Source organism: Tachypleus tridentatus, chromosome 8, assembly GCF_004210375.1.
Source record: "Tachypleus tridentatus isolate NWPU-2018 chromosome 8, ASM421037v1, whole genome shotgun sequence".
NCBI lineage: Eukaryota > Metazoa > Arthropoda > Merostomata > Xiphosura > Limulidae > Tachypleus > Tachypleus tridentatus.
The window spans coordinates 153,439,457-153,457,937 of NC_134832.1; the positions used below are offsets into that span (position 1 = coordinate 153,439,457).

The following is an 18,481-nucleotide window of genomic DNA, read 5'->3' on the forward strand; positions in this document are numbered from 1 at the left end:
TTTCCTGAGTAGTCATCACAGTTTCTTGTTACTTTTCCTAAGTAGTCATCACAGTTTCTTGTTACTTTTCCTAAGTAGTCATCACAGTTTCTTGTTACTTTTCCTAAGTAGTCATCACAGTTTCTTGTTACTTTTCCTAAGTAGTCATCACAGTTTCTTGTTAGTTTTCCTTAATAGTCATTACAGTTTCTTGTTACTTTTTTGAACTCGTATATTGGTTTATTCCTATTTTTCCTACTTAAATTGCAATGTCAAAAGTCGATGTGGAGTTATTTAAGGATACTACAATGGCCAAATCCTTAATATATTCAATGTCACTACCACTACTGTAGACAAGATGCAAGGTATCAACATGTTAATAGCTGTAACAGATAGAAATATACTCTCTGAAACTCTGCATCTTTCTAACTAAACCCATCCCATTCAGAGTACATAAAAATTAAGATAAGATCATTTCAGTATAAATGTTATTCAGAAGTGACTACCCCATTACAAAAGTAACATGAGATTGTCACTCATGTTCACAGATAACTACAAAATGAGCATATCAAAGCTTTAAATATTTTAGCATCTTGCATTGATAAAATTGATAGAAAATGTAATATTGAATTTGACTTTCTATGTGAGCAGAAAACCAGACACCAGTGTTGTTACAGTAAGAAGAGACATAAATATGTTCATGATACAATATTCTAATGCAGAGAAAATTAGTGTAAATTATTGATACATAAAAATATCTTATTTCACATTGGTCAAATCATACATATCTTAAAAATATATATTTAATAACGTAGAAATCAAAACACTCGTTTCTTGATCACGTATAATACGCAGGCAAAAAAGAAAGCTAGAGCTAAAAATATTAATACTCGGTCTGTGATTTCTCTTCTATTATATTTAGTTAGAAGTTTCCTAGATTGATGAATAACATTGCCCATGGTCTTGTACTCTTCATGTGTTTCAAGCACTGTTCCTGAAGAGCTAACTAAAGGAAGAAATAAATCATACATTGATTGGTTAAATAGTAGACGACCTCTTCCAGTGTTATAATTTAGATAAGAAAGATACTCATCTTCCACTAATAAGAAAAAGGTTTCTTAGTCTGTTGCATAGATATCACAATTCTACACTTTAATGTACATAAAGATCCATAATGGTGAAATGTGAGAAGTGTAATTTCAACTGTACTGGCTTTTCTTCAAAGCTGAGCTGAAGGTATAGCGACTTAAACACCACTCTAAGAATACATATATTTTTATGGTCAGAAGCAGATTCAACAGTCAACCAAAGCTGACTGGACCACTCTTTGCTTTCACTTGAAGTATAATATTGGTATGAATAAAACCCACCTCACTTATTCTTTATTAGCTGACCAGACACTTAGGCTTAAATCTGTGATGTTGAGAAAACCCATTTGTAGAGAAAAAGATATATGTAAAAATGGCTTGTTTGGGTTGAGAAAATTTTTTTTCTCAATAAATAATAATAATAAAATAAATAATATAAAATTATATATTCAAACATTTAATACCACCCTCTACATTCTGAAACTCAGTTACACAACTCCTTTCAAACATGTGGTCAGCTTCCAGTCAGTCATCTCTTCCTTTGTTTGTATACCTGACGATGACCGAAGAAGGTCGAAACGTTGTTTGCTCCTCTATGTAAAAAAATTTTGTCAACCCAAACGAGCTGTTTTTACATATATATGGACGAATCAGTTTCTTCAGAAACTTTACTGTAAAATAAATTGGAAGTTTTAACTTTATAAAAGGGAATAAAAATTCACATAAATACATTAATGCTGTTGCTAACTCAGAGCTTACAATACTGAATACTTACAAAGACAAGTTTTTATTTTCGAGTTTCTATTTGCATACTCAAAATACAAAAACTAAAGCCAAACCATTCCCTTCCATTAATTTGCAGTAGGAAATAATGAATATCAGATTCCAGTTGCCAATATAATATTTTTACCAGATACCTAGAGTAAAATGTAACCCTAAAAATTAATTAGCAGTAAGAAATAATGAATATCATATTCCAGTTGCTGATATATTCTTACTAGATATCTAAACGAAATTGTAATGCTCTTATAACCCTAAAAATTAATTGGCAGTAGGAAGTAATAAACATCATATTCCAGTTGCCAATATAAACTTTTTACCAGATATCTGGACTAAACTATAACCCTAAAAATTAAGTTCTTTAAGCTGTATTGTTTGAGCTCTTCACTTTATTCCATTTTGAATTACTCAAATTCAAAACAAGTTAAAGTTACTCATGTAATTTGTTACTTAAGATGAGTTTTGAAAATTTTAAAGTTGGTTTCATGGAAATATCTGTGATCATATCATAAAGTCAACTTTTCTTAAATGTAGCCACATCAGGACTTACAATGGAATTATCTTGCCTGTGCTCTATTCAACAGAAAGGTATGATTAAAACAAATTCATCTCTTTCATTGTACTGGTTTCTTGCACAACCTGACAACTATGACATAAAACAGTGTAAATAATAACACATCAAAGAAAGTCAGTCAGTTGGTTGGTTAGCATTTTATGGTGCAAAACATTTAGGCTATATGCACCAAATAACCAGTAAAAAAATTAAAAATTAGAGTAAAATTATTAAAAAGGAATAATGTTAAAACAAAGTCCAATTTTTGAATTGAAAAGTTAAATAGCATGAAAAAGACCAATGCCCTTTAAAAAAACTGATTTGAAATTTTGAAGCATACAATGAAGAGAGTTGCAAATGGCTGATGTGTAGAGGAGCACAATCTCTGGACTAGGAAAGCGTGGAAGGTTGCGGTGGAGTCCTTATGATGAACGTGGTCCAGCATCTTCAAGGCCGAGTTCCTGGTAGATCTGCTTTTTAAGAGGTGAAAGAGAGGACATGGAGGATGTTCAGTGCCCTTGTACACTTGACTCATAGCTGCTTGATGTGTGGTATAGAGGTCAGCTTGGGGTCAAAGATAAGCCCTAAGAATTTTGCCTCAGGAACAGCTGACAGAGTTCAGGATAAGGGTAAATATGCCATTGGCAGCAAAAGTGCATGTAAACGGTTTTAGAGAGAGAAAAGTTTAAACCATCTGTTGTGGTCCACTTCAACAGATGACTGAGGGCAGTCTGTAGTTGGTGCTAAATAATCTTTATGTTCGATGATTGACATGAGATGTGTAAGTCGTCAACATAAAGCCTGTTTTGCAACAGTAAGAGAAAGTTGTCCAGCGATGGCATTAATCTTTATTCTTAAAAGTGTGACACTCAAGACACAGCCCTGAGGGACTCCAAGTTCCTGTAGGAGAGAATGGGTAAGTGTCAAACCTGCACAAACTTGGAATTGCTTGCCCATTAAAAAAACTTTTAACAAAAATGGGCAAATGGCCCCACAACCCATATAAGAGGAGGTCTCGCAAAATACCATACCTTCACGTAGTATCATAAGCCCTCTCAACATCAAAGAGTACTGACACATTGATGTTTCAAGTCAAATCAGGTGGCCCATGAAACCCACACTGGGCAGGAGGAGGTTGCTTAATTCAAGGAACCAAACAAGACGAGCATTAACCATCCTCTCTAAGGTCTTACAGAGACAGCTTGTCAAAGTAACTGGATGGTAGTTTGAAGGAATCTTGGAATCCTTCCCAGGCTTAGAGAAAGGTAGGACAATAGCCTGGCACCACACATCAGGGAAAACATTCTCCTACCAGATCCAGTTAAAACAACCAGAAGAATAGCAAGAGAAGCAGGAAAGAAATGGCATAGCATCTTGTAGTGTATATATCATCAGGTATGATCTCTGTATTGCCAGACCAATTAAGAGCCAGCTTGAGTTCCATCAGTAATGATTATAGGCAAAGAGAGATCAGTATGAAAGAAAAGAGGAGATCGCTCTGCCCAAGTCTTGATGGCTAAGAAAGTGGAGAATGAAGAAGTGCTAGATACTTGGCAAAATCTTTCACTGAGAGCATCAGTGATGCTCTGGGCATCAGCAACTTCCCGACCATCAGGGAGCAGAATCGAAAGGGGGACAGAGTTATACTGCCCACTGATCTTCCAAATCTCATCCCACATGACTTTGGAACTGGTGGTAGAAGAGATGCTGGTTATGAATTTAATCTAAGATTCCTTCTGCTAAGATGTTTTACCTGCCAAGCATGTGCACAAGCCCACTGAAAAGTGATGTAGTTTGAAAGCATGGGATACCTACGAAAGGCATCCCAGACCTGTGTTTGAGTCTTCCATGCCAAGTGGCAGACAGGATTCCATCATGGATGAGGACATGGAAAACGTGTCAAAGTTTTAGGGAATACATTGAGCAGTTGCCTGGATAATATAGTCAGTCACTGCTGGTATGCAGTCATCTATTGATGGTTTACAGATGACAGCAGGATGAAGTTCCATGAGAGCAGTGGAAGAGGGCTAGATGATCCAGCTTCCTCCAGGTCGAATGGCAACAACCAATGCCAGTCTCTTAAAATGATAGGAAAATGATTACTGCCCCATGGGTTACTGTCAATCCTCCATAAAAAGGCAGGATAATAATGAAAGGGAGCAGACTGAGAGATCAATAGCAGTAAAAGACTGACTAGGTGCACATGGAAATAAGTACAAGAACCAGTAATAAAGAGAGAAACATTGTGATCTGAGAGCACACACTAGTATGGATCAGCCCCTCCCATCAATCTCAGCACCTACCCAGAGGGAATTATGTCCATTAAAGTCTTCCAGGTTTAAAAAGAGAAACGGCAACTGTTCAATGAGAGCATCAAGGTCTGATTGATCATATGTCTCTCCAGGTGACAGATAGAGAGAACAAACAGTGATGGTATGACCTAAGGAAACATGGATGGCTATGACCTCCAAGGATGTGTCAAGTGGCAAAGATAGGATGGGCACATGCTAACTGACCAGCAGTGCCACCCCTTCATGCACTCGCCCATTATACAACCTGCCATTTATGTACAAAGAAAAATGCTAAAAGGTGACTGTACCAGCATGTTTTAGATATGTTTCCTGTAACAAAAGACATACAGGATGGTAAGAATCAATCAGTGCTTTGATATCATTCAGATTAGAACGTAAACCTCGACAGTTTCACTGTATCAAAGTGGCTATTTTTACTTGCGTGAAACAGAGCTCTTCTGTTCTAACCAGGTATTTTTTCTTTATTTGAAGGAGGTTTATCAACCTACATGGATCCTGCTCTAGGTTGATTGGGCAAGTCTCTGTCATTGGAAGAAGATTCCAGTGACTGAGAGTGTGAACGAATGATCACTCTGCATCTCGGAGTCATAGATGATGATTGAACCAAAGAAATGACTGTACCTGTAACCAAAGGAAGTGGATCTGGGGATCTGTTGGAAGGAATGGTAGGGAAAGATATGTGTGTTGACAATGATTCATCAACTTTGTTAGCCATGTAGGGCAAAAAGACTTTTCACATGGTTTGAGAATGATACTTTTGGAGGCATGGAGAGTCTGTCTGCACTCCCACTGTAGGAGTGGAATGATGTGCAGCAGGGTAAGTAATGTTGTGAACTATTTTCAAATGCTGTAACCTTCTTTCTTCCACCCACCTAGGGCATGAACAAAAGTAAGATGGGTGAGAGCCACTACAATTAACACAGGTCTACTTCATCCTCACAGACATCGTGGGCCTTGCCACCACAATGAGCACACATCAAGGAACCATGATATGATGTCTTCGAGTGACTGAACCCCTGACATTGAAAACATCCAAGAGGGTTCAAAATATATGGCCATACCTTGCAATTAAGATAACCTACCTTGATGGTGGCAGGTGGATGTGCTGATGTAAATGTTAAAATTAGGACATTGATCGGCATCATATTTCCACCTTAGTGCAGAAACTCCTTGATGGAGAAACCAGAGAGAATCTCTGACTTGGGGATGCTCTTCAAACCTCTCTCAACAATAACTCCTTGTGACGAATTTATAGTAGCATGGAGAGTAACCTTAATGGGTATATCTCCAATTGCCCTTGAATGTAAGAGTATATATTGCCACAAATATGTTATAAGAACAAAGCTTTTTGACTAACTTAGGAGAGCTGGCAAGTTTCTCTGGTCTTTTCTGAATAAAAATGGGAGACATTTGCCCTAAAGATTTGTTTGATAAAGAATGTAAAATCAGAAAATTAGGTACAGTTGATGAAGATTGCTCTTCAAAATCTTCAAGATGTGGTTGTTTACTCATGGTCTGTTTTTTTCACAATTTTTTTTTTTAAATTTGATTAAGAGGATCCATTACAAAGAAAGAATATTTCAATGCCCACTGACCCCATCCATTATGGAGCTCTACAAGGGGACACACTACAGTGCCAAGCAAGGACACTACAGCAATGCTAGGGTTTCATGAGCTCTATACCCAAACACCAGCATCAGATACAAAGTCCACAACACCCGCTGAGAACATCCAACACTGGTATAAGTGAACCACCTGACTGACCCTGAAGGGGCCACCCCAAGGCTGCCTGTCTACAGGAATTCAAAGCCAAAGTGATGTGTTTGAATTGGTTCTCTCAACCACCAGGACCCTCTTATGCTTTCACTGGTTGCCATGCATGGCAAACATGTGGGTGAATGTTTAGATCCCAGAGGATGTGATTGTTTTATTAATGTTGCTGAAAAGGAAAGTCTGACTGTTAATTAAATTTTGTTTAAAAGGAATGTTGACTGTTATATTAATGTTATTAAAATGGAAGTTCTGATTGTTATATTAATGTTGTTGAAAAGGAAAATGTACTTGAAAATGAATTTTTTTTAGGTATTTTTGTGAGACCTGATGTTGAAACTGCATGGGTATGTAATCACAGCAACTTTTACTTGTTCTGGTGATTAGCTGGATCACATGTAATCAGCAGTTCATCAGTTTGACCTTTTCCACAACAACAAACCTTCTAGCCAAAGTACAAAATAGTATCCGAGAGGAGAGCAGGTTTAGTAGCTGACAAAGAGGTACAGTAACTGTTGTCGAAAAAACTTACTGATAAATAGGTGTTGAAGAGTTTTTAATAACCTTTCTTTTAAAATCTGTAGACAGGTTAAGTGCTGCTGCATAAGGAAAATGTAATATATATAAATATGGCTAGTAATTTAAATATATTACACATTCTTGACTTGTCCTCTATATGTGAAATTGTTGTAAACATTGAATTTTTAAGTTTATAATCATTAACTAACATGCATTTTGTTTCTTTTCAATCAAATTAATTTCATTGGTTGACTTTCTACTACTAGTTGTTTTTAACTATACATAGAAAGACACTGACTTGAGTATTATTTTGGGTTCTAGACAGTGAAAGTTGTATCCCAAGTTTCTACCACTACTAGTTCTTTATACTACAGAAACTACAATACAGAAATACTTGTTGAGTACAGTCCTAATCTGTTGGTTTCAAATAATTTTTTTGGAAATAATATACATAGATTCTTAAAATAGTTCTAAAGAGAAACAGACAAGCAAATAAGCTAGATGGAACTTGTCAACATGCAGATATATATCTTATCATTTGGTCAGTAACTTATTTGTGTTAAGTTACTCAAGGGCTACTTGCACTGGCTATTACTTATTTTGGAATGATAGTCTAGAAAACAAGTAGCTACTCACAGGAACCCATTACATACTTGTATGTCACAAGAGTGGGTTTCAACCACCATTTCTATAACACACTCATAGCCTTAATGTGCAAAGCACTATATATTTTCCATTTCTGCTAACAGGATAGGAATGATAAACCTGCTAATCAATAGTGTGGCACATTAATCACTGGACCATGCTTTGTACTCAGCTGGTAACAACTATAAACTTTGTTTAAAATTGTTCATAAATGTCAAATTATTTGAAGTATACAGGAATTCACCAGTTTACAAACTGAGAATACATCATAGGGGATCCAAATTTGTAAAACTAAATGTTTACGTCCAGTTGCTCTATTTGTTAAATTAATGAATTTCATTTGTTGATCACTGTTAGAACTCTTTAAAGTTTTTAAGAGTTTAGTTTATTTACTATCTCTTTCTGTTTAAAACCTACAGTTTTTACTGACTTTGTAATAAACAATATGAATACATTACTATATTACAATGTTTAGTATATTTAAAAGTAAAAATATATTATAGTAGTAGTGTACACGCAATGAATTTTAATTTGTGGAAGGTTTTGTATCACAAAAACAGTGATGAATGAACATTTAAAATTAGATATATGGTGTTATATAAATAACACCCTAGAATTACTAATTCAGATTACCTGATAAACATTACAAGAAAAGAGTGAATGGAAACTTTAAATTATTATGATATAAAACATGCAAATCTTGATGAAACATTTATAGATATATAATATAAACTATAACCTAAAATTATTAATTTGGATTAATTAATAAAAAGCACAAAACATAATGAATGAACATTTTAAATATATGCTATTATTTAAAGTTTCACCTAATATTATTAACTTGGATTACTTTGCAAAACAAAAAACATACAAATGAAATATATTCAACCACTAACTTTTTATGAGCATCCTTTATTAGTCACTGCATGCTCTATCGTTGTAAACAGGCATCAAGAAAGAAGTTTAGACATATTTCTGATCATACTTTAGCTTAAATCTGTTGGAATTTGGAAACATTTACATTAACCTGTTTTTTCATTTATCAAATATGGAAGAACGATTTCCATAAAGAGGCCATGTTCTCTACAAAATGTTTTTCCCAGACTTTCTGGGTAAAATTAAGATTTCCAAGACCTATACACACACACACACACTGACATTTCTTACAACTCTATATGGTTAACACTACTTAAGCTTGTTGTAAAAACTAGACTATTACTGGGAAAGATCTTTGACAACAGACATGAGTAGATATTAAAATGTGTTATGTATAAAAGAATATTTCTTCCAGCCAATTACCAAGTACAATAAATAGAATGTTTACACTTGTTGTGTTTTAACAACGTTGTTAGCGTGTAGTACAAAAGTAACTGTACAAACTGTAGGAATCACGTAGGTTTTTCATAATTTTGTCTCTTGGAGGCTAATGGCAACAGATTTGTTTTTAAGAAAAGATATGTCTTTCTTACTGAACTAAAACCATATTGTATAATTTTAACATGATAAAGTTTAGAAGGGAACATTACTAACTAAACTGACATGAATTTTGGTTTAATATCAAACAAGCCCCAAAAATGCTTAAGAGACATCCAGGGGCACTCAGAAGCTGTTGTTTCTCTTCCGACCCACACGAGTTTAGGATTTTATCATATGACTACCTGGACAGATACGATTCTAGTTAAGTGAGTGACTGGTTATTATATACTGAGAAATTAAAGATTTGACCAAAGTTAAGTGGGCAGAGTTCTATATATCTGGGTATGTGACTGAACATTTGAGAAAAGCTACCAATGAAGAGCCAGAAGAAATGATGGGTGAGACAGGAAGAACTTGAATGAAGATGAACTCAGTGTGTCTGTGCTAACAAAGCATGGATAGTCCAGAGAACAAGGCATGTACATGAATTTGTTTACATGTGGTGGTGACATCAGGTACTAAAGGCTGTCAGTGAAGGATACATTAACAAATGACAGGTGTTTCATACTGCTGCAAACATATTGGAATCCTGAGTGGACTGAATTACAGCAACATTGGACAGTTACTAACAGTATGGTCTTCTCAAACCATTAGCCACTTTAAAGCTTACAATAAATATTCATCACAAAGTTACTTAACGTTGTACATGCACTTCCATAAGCTTCAAACCTTTAGGCTTAACAGAGAAATTTCAGATTGTACCTGACTAACCATGCTCTGAAACTTAATGCAGTCTGTAATCTAAAGCACTTTGCAATGGTATTAAATTACTTACAAAACTTGGTTTTCAGCTCAATAAGATATTTTACATCTTATGTCATTGTCTTTTGCACTATTAAAACAGTTACTGACAAGATTATAACATGAAACAACTTTCATTTTTACATCTGAACCAACAAATGACAAGCCACTGATTACTACACTGAATTACCATGTCTTTAACATAACGCTGGGATCAATACAAAGAATGAAAACTTTCATACTCATCACCTAATGAGTGGAGGGTACTTTCACTCTGCTTCACCTGATCAGCCATCATTCTACTGACTGCTCTGATACTTTCGGTGATTTTAGAAGCTGTCCTTGCTAAGCCTTCCTTGTTTGGCTGTGATCTGTAACAGACCAAAACTAAACTCAGTATTTCTACAGCAAACTAAGGGTTTCAAATGGGATCAAATATCAGATACGAAAATCTTTCACTTTCATCTTTTTATACATCAATAGACAGTATGTAGGTGTCTAAGGACAGGGTATTAAGTGTTGCTCTAGAAACTAAAGGCCACTTAGCCTTACTTCTATAGTGAAAAAAAACTTGAGAGAAACTAAAGAAACAAGCTGAAATGTGTTGTAAATCAAATCCAACAGAGATCTCTTGGTGGACTTAGACTTTCAAAAGTTTCTGATAACGTTCCAACTAAAAAAGACAAGAATGCCACACTGGTATGGGTTGAGTGAAAGACTAGTTAATACAACTGTTGTATGAGGTATAGGATGCTAGAAGAGGAACGTGAAACTGGACCATTGTTACCAGTTGAGTGACTTAGGGTTCAGTTACTGGGTCTTCTTACTTTTACCTACATTAAACATATCAATAAAAGTATACTCTTGGATGTGAGGTACATGGGTGTAATTACACCAACTTTAAAAAAACTGCACTTTTTGTTTCCATTACTTATAGTCAGTATGAATAATATATTAGCATGTTTCCACTTCACTAATCACCTGCTGTAATTAGAAAGTTATTTTTATGTTACTACTGGTCATCACTGACCAAGATACTAGTCTATCCAGTGGTATAACTATAAAAGACGAACCTTCACACTTTCATACGAAATGTAATTTTCGCCACCTACATTTATTTCCCTATAATTATAATTAAGATTCTGATTGATTAGGGCCCCTTTGAAGTGAGGTACCCTCCTGCAATTGTAGGAGATGTAGGAGCATATTTATGTAAGTCTGTTTTAACTAAGGAAAGTTTTTGTCACTCCTAAATGTTTTTATCTTAAAACAGTGACTCACTAAACAGTCAGTGGAAGCTATAAGAAATGTAGGAGTTCAGTTTCTGTAATTCACTTAATCTGTTGCCAAAAACAAAACTTAATCATGTACATTTTTTTAGTAAATAAAACCATACTTGAATTTCCCAATACCCACAATTTATTTACTAATATTAAAAATTCATATTTACAGTGTGTAAACTGAAATAAGTGTAAAATGTGAATTAATTTTCGGTACAAGTTATATTCTGTTAGATTTATAGAAGTTCTGCTGTTTTCCATAAGAAGGTTTGGTCTTTGGTACTTTCATGAACAATTTAGAGGATAACCTGCATCAACTTGTAACTATAATAAATGTAAGGTAATACGTTTGGACTATTATAATTTAGAGTACATTTAATATCAATGGGAATCAATACAACAGTGACTGAATAAAAAAAGTATCTTAGTATAATTGTGGACATTAAAGTATAATTATATGTAGTAAAGATAATATAATTTGAGTAAGTATGTTTAAAAGCATACTGAATAAAAGTAAATAATAACAGTTTATTATCTTATTATATAAATGTGTAGTTAGGCCTTGGTTCAGAGAAGGACACAAGGGTTAACTTGCAAGGATATAGATTTCGATGTGAACTGGAAAAATTAAGAACAATTTAAAAAAAAATAAACATTTGTAGTTGAGATGATTTTTATCAAACAAAATATTTAATTGTATCCTCAATGGATGAAAATGTCTAAGCAACTATAAGGTTATGTTTTGGAATAGGCAGAAAGAAACACTAAAAATTAACAAGTTCATTGTTTATAAACAAAACTCCTTTCAGCTGGGCAAAAACATGTTTCAACATTTTTATTTGAAGTTTATAATACATAAATGTTACAAAATGACAAATATTGATTTTAAAATAATTTTGAATGACATATCATTGAAAGGGAATTATTATTTTTATTTAAAGTTTGAAATTTGACTCTCAGGTGTGCAATAAACACTTGGTGAGATGCTCATTCATCATTATAATGTTTTAAAGGCACAGTTGTGCCACCTGGTAAGAAAAATTATATAAAAAGTAATCTGATAAAATATTTAAAACTACAATACCATCCAAATCAGGTATAAACTAAACATACATGAAAGAACAACACTATTAACCAACAATGAAAAGTTGTTCATAGTTCTGTTGTAGTAGAATATTTACTACAAAATTTAATACGAAAAAAGTAAACAAACCTTCATGAAGTAATCTAGATTAGGAAAGGATCCTCCTAACGAATGTAAATAATTCACATTACCTATTATGTATTCTGTCTGAGCTTTCAGAAAGAAGTTCTTCCTTCATTCTTTTGTCTATTTCCATCCTGCTCATCAGGTTGGCTTTCCTCAGTAATACTTGATTGCTGAAAAAGTTATACTTTAAAAATATAATTTACAATATTTCTTTGGCTATACTACATACTCAGAAAAAGTCTACTTCCAACTATCAATATTACCTTATAGTCAGTATGTAATCTCATTTTGCTGTTGTTCATTCTATGCTTAATGAAGGAAAAGTCGTTATTTTTGCCCTAAGCATCATACAAATCTGAAATATTTTCATGAAGAACAATTTTTGTTTCTGATCTTGTTCTTTCCGTTATTAACTTAAATCAGTTACAAATAATTTTGATTAATGTTGTTTAAACCCTGTAGTTATTAGATCTTACTTTGTTTTATTTGCTTTTGGGGTCACTGGAGAAAGAAAAAAATAATTTATTTTATTGTTCATAATGCCATCTCAATACTTTCATAGAAATGGGTCAACGAATTTTAGTCTGACATTGCAAAAAACTTGAATTTTGTTGTTGTTAAGTGCTTAGCTACACAATGGGCTATTTATGCAGTGTACACTATAGGTATCTAACACAGATTTTACTGCTAAAAGCCTTTAAATTCACTGATGAGCCACTAGGAGAAGGAGAGTAAGGTAGTTTTGGTCACCAGGAAATCGATTATTGGTTCACAACCTACTGAAGTCAGTATGGGTTACACTGGGGAGAGAAGATTGTTACCAGAAAGGAGGCTGAAAATCATCTGTTTTAACTGCTAACACCAGTATACAGTAGTGTGTTATCTGTCAGTCAGTCAGTAGACACTCAAATGACATTACACAAGGGATAATTGACATTGCAAGTTGTACTGTTGTGATGTAAATGTAGTAGAATGTATCCATGACAGGAATCATGAAAGGAAATAAGCATTCTCTACATTACAACACAACACAACACAACAAATTAAATTTAAAAACAAGAAATATCAATATTTGTTACTCTTAACTTTGGTTTTATTTATTTACTCTTGAAAGAGAACACTTACATGGAACTTGTGGAAGTACATGCACTTCTGAATTTACAGTTTTGTAAAATTACACTCCAAATTGTAAATAAGCCTCATGCAGATCATCGTGTCTGGAGACAGATTTATATCTGTAATCCATTGTTGCTCTTTTCATTGGTTTTTTTTGCTAAACCACAAATACTGCAGCCTTGTACTAAACAACTAGATTATCAGACTATAAAAAAAGTAAAATCAAACAATATTCCACTAAGCCTTTTAGAAAACTGTTTCATCAACATTCTGGAAAGAACCAATTACAAGTAGGTTCAAGATTATTTCTAGAATAATGTTGTAAACAAACTGAAGTAAGTGTGTATCAAGGATTGCACATACATATAAAAACAAGAGTAAAGTGTACAGAATCTTAGCCTGCAGTTTAATAACCATACAAACAATAGGATCTCAGAAATATATATGTAAAAACAGCTTGTTTGGGTTGAGAAAATTTTTTACGTAAGGGAGTGAACAACATTTCGATCTTCTTCGGTCATCGTCAGGTTCACAAAGAAAGAGAAAGGTAACTGACCGGAAGCTGACCACATGTTTGAAAGGGGTTGTGTAACTGAGTGTCGGAATGTAGAGAGCAGGCTTAGATGTTTGAATATATAATTTTATATTATTATTTATTATATTATTTTTTAATATAGATATAAAGGTGTTCCTTTGTGTTGGTTTATTTTGGGCTTAAGTTCTTGTATAAGTAAGGCTTCTTTAATTTTGTCTTTGTTTATGTTTGTTTCTTTATTTAGTATTTGAGTGTTTTCTATGGTTATGTTGTGTTTATTTGTTCACTCCCTTACGTAAAATATTTTCTCAACCCAAACGAGACGTTTTTACATATATTTTTCTCTACAAGTGGGTTTTCTCGACATCACTGAATGGTATCTTAGCCTGTAGTTTAATAACCATACAAACAATGGTATCTTAGCCTGTAGTTTAATAGCCATACAAACAATGGGATCTTAGCCTGTAGTTTAATAACCATACAAACAATGGGATCTTAGCCTGTAGTTTAATAACCATACAAACAGCTAATTAAAAATCAAATAGAAAGAACATGACCAACATATTTCCAAGAGTAAAGAACCTAGAAATGTGAAATTTTGCATCCATACTAAGCAGACCTGATTGTGTGCACCTGGGTATTATCCACGTGTGTGCACATGCACATCTTTTTATGAGGCAAGCTAACAAAAGCCCATACAGAAAATAAGTTTTCTTTTAGATTACAAATAAAAATTACAGAGATGCATGTGTGTGTGTACACATGTACATGTCTTTGCATATGTGACCACCACAATTTCAAAAGGAAAAAAACTGAGAATGCTGAAATTTTTCACCCACATTAAGTGGACCCTGAGGATCTGCAACTTTGTATTATTACTTATCCATGTGTGCACCTGCATGTGCATTTTTTTTATGAGGTAAGCTAGCAAAAAAACACACAAAAAAAACAGTGACCAATATAACTCCAAGAATAAAAAAACACAGAAATCTGAAGTTTTGTACCCACACTAAGTGGACTCGGAAGGTGTGGACCTGGGTATTATTTATCTTATCCAAATGCACTTTTAGTTTTTCTTACATTCATAAAATCCATAGTCTATTGGCCTCAAACTGTATATTCAGAAAAGGAAGTGTATTTTACAAAATTTAAATAATTAATTTTGCATTTATTTTTTTAAATTCATGAAATGGCATTAGGAATCAACATCATCAACTCTGGGGACCTGCAAGGAATCAACGTCTTCAACTCTGGGGACCTGCAAGGAATCAACGTCATCAACTCTGGGGACCTGCAAGGAATCAACGTCATCAACTCTGGGGACCTGCAAGGAATCAACATCATCAACTCTGGGAACCTGCAAGGGTAGAAACTTGCAAAACTGTGCAATAAAATTTGATAGAAATATATGAAATAAAATGTAAAGTTTTCAGGGCAAAGAAAATGTAAATAATCAATTCTTAACTTACAGCAAAGATGTTTTTATTATATGATGAAACTGATGACTTCTATAGGTTTCTGGGAAATATTCTTTGAAATATTTTTGGCTCTATCTCATAACTGAAATAGGTTCAAAACAGATAGACACACACAGTCAACCAGTAATAATATCAGTCTGATAACTAAAGTCAAGCTGAATACTTTGGTTGGTCATGTAATAAAAAGTAACAGAGGAAAGAAAGAAGCACAAAAAATTCAAACTTTGTTCATGATATCTACAGAACTTGTGACTTAGTCATTATATATATTGTTATAAGAGGAAACATTTTATGGTATAGCAAAGTTCTACTGACCTATTGAAGAGATATTTGAAATACCACTTAGATGAACAACCTGATGTAAACAATATTGTCTTACCTTGCCAGCTCCTTCCTATATAGATTCACGATCTTTAACACTTCCTCTCTGTCTTTTTGTCGGTCTTGTTCCATTCCCAGACTTTCAAGGTTCTGTAAAGCTAATGTCATGTTACTTTCAGGTTTGTGAAAGATAGAATTTCTTGGCAAAACACACTGTCATTGACAACTGAAATAAAAACTGACAAACTCAGTGAACTTGATGCTGGGCAGTTAGAAGATTACTGTTTATGGTGATGACAGTAAACGTGTGGATTTGGTGTGTCTAAAGTATGGAAAAGCTCTTGATAAGGTGCCACATAAAACACTAAAAAATTATTTCTTTCAGTATGGGGTACAAGTTGAATCACTGGACAGAAACAGCTGGATGGAATAAATCAGACACTTATGATAATAGGACTGTATTAATGTGTGGTACTTCAGTAATGGAACTTGTGTTCTTTTTGATTTACAGGGAAGTGAATGATTAAAAATTAGTTAAATTTACAGCTGATATCAAGGTGTTGGTGGCTGTGACGAGGATGCTGGTGATTTACAAAAGGATTTAGATCATTTATTGAGTTGGGTAAATAAATGGTAGATGGGTTTTAATTATAAAAAATGCAAGATAATGTGTGTGGGTTATCATAATTTAAATTATAATTTGGATGGTAATAACCTTAACACTGTCATGAAAGAAAAGGTGCTTGATTGTCTAGTTATCAGTTTCTTTACTGAAACTAAACCTAAATAAATTATTTTATTGTATAGGTTATGTGATAGGCTTCACTTGGAATTCTGATGGATAATAAATCATTGAAAATGGTGCAGGCTTCAAATGAAGGCTACTAGGATGATACTAGTGACAGAAAGACTGTCATATGAGGATAAGTTAAGACAAAGTTCTTTCTCTTGATAAGAAAGCAGAGTCAGAGGAGATCTGACTGAGGTGTTTATTAAAACACTGATCTGTAAGTTACTTTTTTTGTTTCTTATTTAATGGTAAGAATGGTACAATGTGGGGACTTCAATATAGGGTAGGAGTCAACTTTAATTCAAACAGTTTTATTTTTCTAAGGGGTGGTTAGGTTTTGAAATGAGTTGCCTTCAGTTGTAGTGAATGAAGTCTAATATATGAGAATGCTTGATAAATGTTTAAACAATCAGTGCTGATTAAGTTGTTTTTTAAAGCAGATGAAACAGCCACAATGGACTGTTTTTTTACAACAAAAGAATCAGTACAAAGAGACTACTAAATTGAAGCCATCCATATGTGGACAAGCAGTTCTTAGCCCAGGGTTATACATAACTTCACTGTATAATCTTTCTTTAGTTCAATGCGACTACATATACTATTAACATAATTTTTATCTCGAGCATTTGATTCATTTGTTTGGAAACAATTTTATTGCCAATGGTAAACAGCATTTTATTAGAAGTTTCAAATTAAACATCTTCAACTGTTTACTGTTTATTAACAAATAAAACACAAGATGAATGATGTTTAAAATATGTTTAAGTGATAAATTATCCTGTTAGATCTTAGTTATTAAACATTAGTTTTGTGTATTAATAGTTCAACATCTGTTTTAACTGACATAATTTGAAAGTTCTCTTCATTTTCGTTGATCAATATTTTCTTTGTTTTCATGTAAACACAGTTTTGTCTACTTTGAGCTTCAAAGATACACAAGGGCTACCTGTACTAGTTATCCTTAATTTAGTAGTGAAAGACTAGTGGAAAAACAGCTAGTCATCACCACCTACACTAGGGCTACTCTTTTACAAATGAATATTGGGATTGACTGTGACATTATAATACCCCCAAAGTTAAAAGCGTGAGCATGTTTGGAGAGATGGGGGTTTGAATTCATGATCCAAGTGTTCTAATTACTTGGACAAGCCAGACCTTCTGCATGGAGAGAGCAAGACATAAGTTGATTCCTTGAAACTGTGTTATTTTCCACAAGGAGAGAGAGATGAAGTAGGAATAATAAGATACAGAGAAAATGTTAATACAACAGTTACATTAACCATCAACTACCAATGCTTACATCCACTACCAACACTTACATTAATTACTAACAGTTACATTAACCATCAACTATTAATGCTTACATCCACTACCAACACTTTCATCAACTACCAACAGTTATATCCACTACTAATGCTTACATCAACGACCAAAAGTTATATCAATTACCAACACTTACATCAACGACCAACTTCAACTTTTTCATATTTTCAGCTGCAAGCAGGGTAAGAGTGTTCAAGTCTTCGAGTGTTCCAGAACATTCTCGAATATCCTGTGACAAAAAAAGCAAACATGTAGATATATCTGTCTGCAGCATCAACTTAACTGAACATGTAGTGCATACTAATGTTTGTTGAATTGTTAAAGAGAATAAATTTATTACACTTTTACATTACACAGTAATTAGTACTTAAATATAACATACGTACATACATCTCAGTAATCTACTGTTGCATGTTGTATATGAAATCTTTTAATTTAGATGTTTGCTAGAGGTTACATATTAAGATCAAAATATCCAATTGACTGAAACTAAGGTTTTTGATTATCTATCAATATTTTTCTGTTTCATTTGACCTAAATCCCCTCACCTCTTGAGACTGGTTGT

At 33.7% G+C, this 18,481-nt stretch overlaps 1 protein-coding gene across 5 annotated transcripts in view; it reads right to left on the reverse strand.

The window, feature by feature from the left end:
* Positions 1-18,481, reverse strand: part of Sec20 (vesicle transport protein Sec20) — an 80,987-nt gene that overhangs the window by 53,341 nt on the left and 9,165 nt on the right. For 4 of the 5 annotated variants that reach the window (XM_076452191.1, XM_076452188.1, XM_076452189.1 and 1 more), the window contains exons 3-7: positions 18,053-18,145; positions 15,862-15,953; positions 12,419-12,523; positions 10,113-10,234; positions 673-985 (exon numbers count right to left, since the gene is read on the reverse strand). In XM_076452191.1, coding sequence (XP_076308306.1) covers positions 798-985; positions 10,113-10,234; positions 12,419-12,523; positions 15,862-15,953; positions 18,053-18,145 — 600 coding nt within the window. In that variant the 3' untranslated portion in view covers positions 673-797. Of the gene's footprint in view, positions 1-672; positions 986-10,112; positions 10,235-12,418; positions 12,524-15,861; positions 15,954-18,052; positions 18,146-18,481 lie in introns of those variants that run through there. The other variant, XM_076452193.1, reaches the window with a different exon arrangement.